Source organism: Culex pipiens, chromosome 2, assembly GCF_016801865.2.
Source record: "Culex pipiens pallens isolate TS chromosome 2, TS_CPP_V2, whole genome shotgun sequence".
Taxonomy (NCBI): domain Eukaryota; kingdom Metazoa; phylum Arthropoda; class Insecta; order Diptera; family Culicidae; genus Culex; species Culex pipiens.
In genome coordinates this window covers 159,537,722-159,544,923 of record NC_068938.1, presented here as the reverse complement: position 1 = coordinate 159,544,923, position 7,202 = coordinate 159,537,722, and the positions used below count along the sequence as shown (strand labels likewise).

Below are 7,202 nucleotides of genomic sequence, written 5' to 3'. Positions count from 1 at the left end.
CATTTCAACCTCAACAAAATATACGCTTCCTATTTCAAATCGTTACTTCTCGGCGGTCAGTCGCTTCTGTTTCTCGTGAATCGCCTTGTGCTTCTTGAGGTTAGCTTTGAGCCGGAAGCTGGACTTGCACAGATCGCACGCAAACGGTGGTCCGTTCGGCTTTGACCTGGCGGCGGATGATGATGGTCTCCGGCCGGAGGAGGAGGAGAAGGACCTGGTCACCTGGATGTCGTGATGCGACTTCTTGTGCATCGCCAGGTTCCAGTCAGAGGCGAACGCTCTGGTGCAAAGGTCGCACCGGTAGGGTCGTTCACCCGTGTGGGTGCGGATGTGGCGTTTCAGGACGTTGCTGGAAAGAGGGAAATAGATTCAAGTCCAAACTCGATTATTCGAAAGGAATAGTAGTTTAAGAAACAAATAGCTGGAATAGTAGTTTAAGAAACAAGTTGTAAAAAGAAGATTTTTTCAGCACGAGTCTTAAATCCACAACGGGCTTTGAACTTAAAAAAAAACCCACCATTGGTAGGGCCAGGGTTACCAGATAAATCTGGGAATGCCAGATTTTTCAAGTGTCTGCCAGAATTAAGATTTAACATTATCTTTGCCAGATTTCGACAGATTTTTTATTTTCTGCCAATTTGGAACTTCTGAGCAGTTCTCTAGGATTTCGGTCATTCGATTTTTTTTGTATTTTTTAATCCGACTGAAACTTTTTTGGTGCCTTCGCTATGCCCAAAGAAGCCATTTTGCATCATTAGTTTGTCCATATAATTTTCCATACAAATTTGGCAGCTGTCCATACAAAAATGATGTATGAAAATTCAAAAATCTGTATCTTTTGAAGGAATTTTTTGATCGATTTGGTGTCTTCGGCAAAGTTGTAGGTATGGATACGGACTACACTGGAAAAAAATAATACACGGTAAAAAATTTGGTGATTTTTTATTTAACTTTTTAACACTAAAACTTGATTTGCAAAAAAACACTATTTTTAATTTTTTTTATTTTTTGATATGTTTTAGAGGACATAAAATGCCAACTTTTCAGAAATTTCCAGGTTGTGCAAAAAATCATTGACCGAGTTATGAATTTTTTAATCAATACTGATTTTTTCAAAAAATCGAAATTTTGGTCGCAAAAATTTTTTAACTTCATTTTTAGATGTAAAATTGAATTTGCAATCAAAAAGTACTTTAGTGAAATTTTGATAAAGTGCACCGTTTTCAAGTTATAGCCATTTATATGTATCTTTTATCAAAATAGTCGCAGTTTTTCATTTTTTTAAATTAGTGCACATGTTTGCCCACTTTTGAAAAAAATATTTTTGAAAAGCTGAGAAAAATTCTCTATATTTTGCTTCTTCGGACTTTGTTGATACGACCTTTAGTTGCTGAGATATTGCCATGCAAAGGTTTAAAAACAGGAAAATTGATGTTTTCTAAGTCTCACCCAAACAGCCCACCATTTATCAATGTCGATATCTCAGCAACTAATGGTCCGATTTACAATGTTAAAATATAAAACATACGTGAAATTTTCCGATCTTTTCGAAAACAATATTTTCAAAATTTTCAAATCAAGACTAACATTTCAAAAAGGCCAAACATTCAATATTACGCCCTTTTAAAATGTTAGTCTTGATTTGAAAATTTCGAAAATATTTTTTTTGAAAAGATCGGAAAATTTCACAATTGTTTCATATTTTAACATTGAATATCGGACCATTAGTTGCTGAGATATCGACATTAAAAAATGGTGGGCTTTTTGGGTGAGACTTAGAAAACATCAATTTTCCTGTTTTTAAACCTTTGCATTGCAATATCTCAGCAACTAAAGGTCGTATCAACAAAGTCCGATGAAGCAAAATATAGAGAATTTTCTCAGCTTTTCAAAAATATTTTTTTCAAAAGTGGACAAACATGTGCACTAATTTAAAAAAATGAAAAACTGCGACTATTTTGATAAAAGATACATATAAATGGCTATAACTTGAAAACGGTGCACTTTATCAAAATTTCACTAAAGTACTTTTTGATTGCAAATTCAATTTTACATCGAAAAATGAAGTTGAAAAATTTTTGCGACCAAAATTTCGATTTTTTGAAAAAATCAGTATTGATTTAAAAATTCATAACTCGGTCAATGATTTTTTGCACAACCTGGAAATTTCTGAAAAGTTGGCATTTTATGTCCTATAAAAAATATCAAAAAATAAAAAAAAATAAAAATAGTGTTTTTTTGCAAATCAAGTTTTGGTGTTAAAAAGTTAAATAAAAAAATCACCAAATTTTTTTTACCGTGTATTATTTTTTACCAGTGTAGTCCGTATCCATACCTACAACTTTGCCGAAGACACCAAATCGATCAAAAAATTCCTTCAAAAGATACAGATTTTTGAATTTTCATACATCATTTTTGTATGGACAGCTGCCAAATTTGTATGGAAAATTATATGGACAAACTAATGATGCAAAATGGCTTCTTTGGGCATAGCGAAGGCACCAAAAAAGTTTCAGTCGGATTAAAAAATACAAATATTAAAATTGAAGAAAAAAGACCGATTTCGTAGAGAATTGCTCAATTGATAAACGTTTTAAAATTCACGAATTGTCAAGTTTGCTATTACGAGTAACATCGAGAAATGTGTTATTTCAGATTTTCTCATGCTTCTGAAAGCTCTTTGATATTTTATTAAATAAATTTGTTTTCTAAGGAATCAATAAAGAATAATTGTTAGTAATGTTTGAACTACCAGAATTATCTTTTAAAATCAAACTTACAGTTGAATAAAAAATGTCTAAAGCATTGGCCCAACATTGGCCAAAGCAAAAAAGCAATTAAATTTGAAAAAGTTTTTATTATCATCATTAAATTCCTTTAAAATCTGTATTATACGAAAAAAAAATCGTACAAAATCCGCGAAGAGGGACGAAAATCCGAACGCTACGGAAAAAAATACCGTACAGTTGGTAGTATGATTATTTAAGTATGATTATTTAAAATCGTTCCGCAAAAAATATTTATCTTATTGTATGATCCATGCAATGTATGAACTTTTAATGATCTAATTCTTGAATAAACCATAAGAAATTTTTAAAACAAAGGAATTACTTCGATAAAATTACATAGATAACATCTCCAATCAAAAACAGTTTAAAGAAGGTAAGATTAAACAACATACATTAATTATGAACCTTTTTTATTTGAATCCAGATTAACAACAACTTTTGCCATCTTTTATCATATTTAACACCAATATTTTCCTTCCTATGAATCTATATGAGATGATTTTAAAAACATAAAAGAAGGTAAAGTTGCATGAAAAAGCTTGGCTATAAATTTTTTTATGAAAGCCAAAATGTTTTCTCTTAAACTTGTCAAATTAAAAAAAAATTTATTAAATTTTTAAATAATAAAAACATATTTGCAAACTTTTTAATCAAGGGAAAAATATACTCCTCTCAAAAGATTCTCCCTTCCCTTCCCTTAAATCAAAATTAAATTTTAAATAATAGAAAGAAAAATCCAATAAACAAACTCTATTGCTAAACATTTAAGAAGGCCAAAATGAAATCTATAGAGAGATTTTCTTACTTTAAGTTGAATTTTAAATAAAAGTAGTAATAGTTGTACAAAAGAAAAAATGATTGCGAATTACTTAAAATTTTAAAAATATTTTTTATGGATAACTTTTCCTTTTGAAGCTAAAATTCATGATAAAATTACATAAAAACTTAATTATACAGTATTTTTTAATTGAGTTAAAATTAATTGAAATTTTATTGATAGGTTTTTCTCTTTATAAAATTTAATATAAAATAAAATCACCTTAGAACTTTAAATCAAAATGCGTAATAAAAAAATGTAAAAGCACTTAAAATATCGACGTTGTCGTGCTGTCTTGTCGCACGTCGCTTTTTGACGTTCTTTCATCAGGAGTGAGATTGGGTCATAAAAAAATGCAGAAATTTGTATGACCCAATTTCACCTCTGATGACAATGTTGCCAGAATATTTTAAAGGGAGATCTGTATTTTCAAAAAAAAAATCTGTATTTTATCTGTATCATGTCAAATTCGAAGCAATAGAAGATATATTTTTTATTTTTAACTTCAGATTTAAGTTTTAATCATATGAATGCATCATTCTTTTACTAAGTTGTTGAAATTTTCAAATATAATCATTTCTAAATAATCTGTATACACAGATATTTGTGATTTTAGGGATCAAAAATTTGGTAAAATATAGATTTATCTGTAATTGGCATTGCTGCCTGATGACGGGCCTGAGTTTTAACTCACAATCCAAGTCATCAGTTTGAATCCCAAGGTGGAATGAAAGAGGTTTAATTAGGAAGTTCAATTTTCAAGTGATTTTATAGCCTTTCCTCAGTGAGAATGGCAAAACAATCCAAAAATACTTACGCCGTGATGAACGCCTTATCACAGTACGAGCACGCATGGTTCCGTTCATTATTGTGGCTCCGGATGTGACTCTTCAGCGAGTGCGGATACTTGAAGTTGCACCCACAAATGGTACAATGGTACTTCAGCTCGCTGGTATGGTTCACCTGAAATAATAAGATTCGCTTTAATTTTTACCTTTTTTTACTTAAAAATTGTTTTTAAAGACCTTGTGCAGCTTCAGCGCGGTCGGATCTCCAAAGCTCTTCGTGCACTGATCGCACTTGTGGGGCTTATTTCCGGTGTGAATGTTCAGATGGATCGTTAGATTTCCCCGCTGGGCAAACGCTTTGTTGCAGAACTGGCAGACGTGTTTCTTGATGCCGGTGTGAACGGCCATGTGCTGTTTCATGTTTTGTTGAGGGATTCCACAAATGGTGCACTTGCTGCTTTTTACCCTGTTTTTGGACTTATTATTTGGGGTTAGAGTTTCATCTTGCTCAGAAAAAGACTCCTCTTGCACTTTCTTAGCGCAATCTTTCTCCGAAGGAGCTTTCAGCAATTCAATTTCTTCTGAATTTATTTTGTTCATAATCTGAGGTTCCCAGGAGGGGTCATTCTCCTCCTGCTCCAGGTTGACCAACTTCCCTGAACTTTCATCCAGTGATAGCTCGATTTCAGTCACTTTCTGATCATTTTGCGACTCTTCAAGCTCTTCCGCTTCTTCTATAACTTCAATTAGGAAGCCCTGCTTTCCGTCCGCCTCGGTAGAAGCTGGATCTTCCACAAAATAATCCAGTATTTCAATCTGGCTGCTTTCTTTGCTGACAATTTCCTCGTGCGATTTCGCAAACTGCTCAAATTGCTTCGCATAAATCCTTCTTATTTTCTGATCCGTCTTCAAACACTGTGAAATAAACTGCGAGCAAATGACCAGCTTGGATTTGCACACCTCGCAAAGAAATCCCGGAACTCCAGGAATGTTTTCAATCTACAAATGAATAAAAAAAAAGTCAACATCTGGCCCTGACAGGGTCATCACAAACGGTCAAAATCAGTCAGAAACTCACCTGGATGGAAGTGCACTCCAAGATCTTCTGGGCCAGGTTGGAGTTGGAATCCGCGCCAAAGAGCGCACACTGCAAGTCATCGTCGGTCAGGCACAACCGGCACAGCCGCTGGACCTCATCCGGCGCTAGGGTTTCGGTGGACATTACGGAAGTCTTGGGTGAACGGAACGAAAGCAGCTGTTGCGGCGCGCGAACTGAAGTTTAAAATCAGATGTTTACAAACGTTGAGCGATGTTGTTTGACAGTTCATTTAAGTTCGATGTTTTTTCAGGTTTGTGTCTGAGATGGATTTGGATGAGCTTTGATCGGTCGAGGGGTCTACGAATGTAGATGAATCAAAAATTTTATTTTTGTAAATATTTCAAACATTGATACGTTTTTGAGACAAGAAATGTTTGATCATGATTCGAATCGTATCATTATTCAAAGAATCAGATTTCACAGCAAATTCTAATTTTATATTTTAGATAATTACAATTTATTGGGAATCTTGAATTACTTTGAAAATTAAAAATACTTGAAAGTTTAATATTTTGTTATCTATAATTTTGAAAATCTTATTTGAAAATGTTGAAATAGGGCAACCAAGAACATAAAAAAAATTAAGAAATTTTGAATTCTAGAAACAATTACTACGGGTAATGTATTAAATAATTTTAAGAAATGTAAACAAAAATAAATTTAACATAAAAGAAATAATAAAATAAAGAAATTTAAATTATTGATATTAGGAAATAAAAAAAAATAAAAATACTTAATGTTAGTGTAAATCAATTTAGAAATTGTGAAATCTAGAAATTAAGAAAATGATAAATCGATAAATTCAGAAATTGTGAAATCTAGAAATATAACAATATAGAAACTCAGGAGTTAAGAAATTTAGAGATATAGAAATTTAAAAAGTAAAAAATTAGAAATTTATATATAAAGATATTAAAACATTAAGAAATTTAAAAATTAAGAAAATTATAAATTTAGAATTTGGTAAATTAAGAAATTTGGAAATATAGAAATTTAGAAGTTTAGAAACTTATAATTTTTTTAATTTAGAAATTTAGAAATTAAGAAATTAAAAAAAAATGAAATTAAGAAATCTGTAATTATTAATAATAAATTTAGAAATTTTAAAAATAAAAAAAAATAAAAATTTTCAAGTTAAGAAACCAAGATTTTTTCGAATTGGGTCCTAAAATTAAGTTTAAATTTGTGATATTATTGCTCCTAACGATAAAGCTTATTTTTCTGAGTACAATGACCCTTTGAACGACCGCAAAGGATTTAAAATGGATTTTTAATTCAATTTTAAAAAAATAACTTGACAGAAAAGGTCCTACTTGACAGCTCGTTCCAAGGGGACCATAGAGAGGTTTTGAGTCGTGTTTTTTACCGTTGTACAAAAAAATTGACATAGGGCTTTAGTACCCAATTGTAAAATATAAACAGTTCAGATTCGATTATCTGAAGGTCTCGATAAATGTTCACTTCGGATAATTGAATCACGTTTTTTTTCGCTGTCTTTTTTTTATTGTCGAGCTTATATATGACTTTTAAACTACTCAAATGTGGTTTAGAATGTCTGTATTCAAAAATGGTGGCTGATAAAATATTTGATTTGGCGGTTGATGAAATATTTGAAAAATGCATTTGGTAATTTGAAGGCACTCAACAATTCAATTTTGACTAAAATTAGGTTAAAGAAATCGCATTTATTATGAAAAGTAATAAAGCAC

General features: G+C 31.4%; 1 protein-coding gene across 1 annotated transcript; it reads right to left on the bottom strand.

Moving 5' to 3' along the window:
* On the bottom strand, positions 1-5,685 carry LOC120421692 (zinc finger and SCAN domain-containing protein 12-like). Its single transcript, XM_039584929.2, has 4 exons — positions 5,473-5,685; positions 4,632-5,393; positions 4,424-4,569; positions 1-349 (listed from the first exon to the last, which is right to left on the bottom strand). Exons 1-4 carry the CDS (start codon positions 5,614-5,616, stop codon positions 43-45), a joined length of 1,359 nt encoding a protein of 452 aa, XP_039440863.1. The 5' UTR covers positions 5,617-5,685; the 3' UTR covers positions 1-42.
* Positions 5,686-7,202: the final 1,517 nt, after the last annotated feature.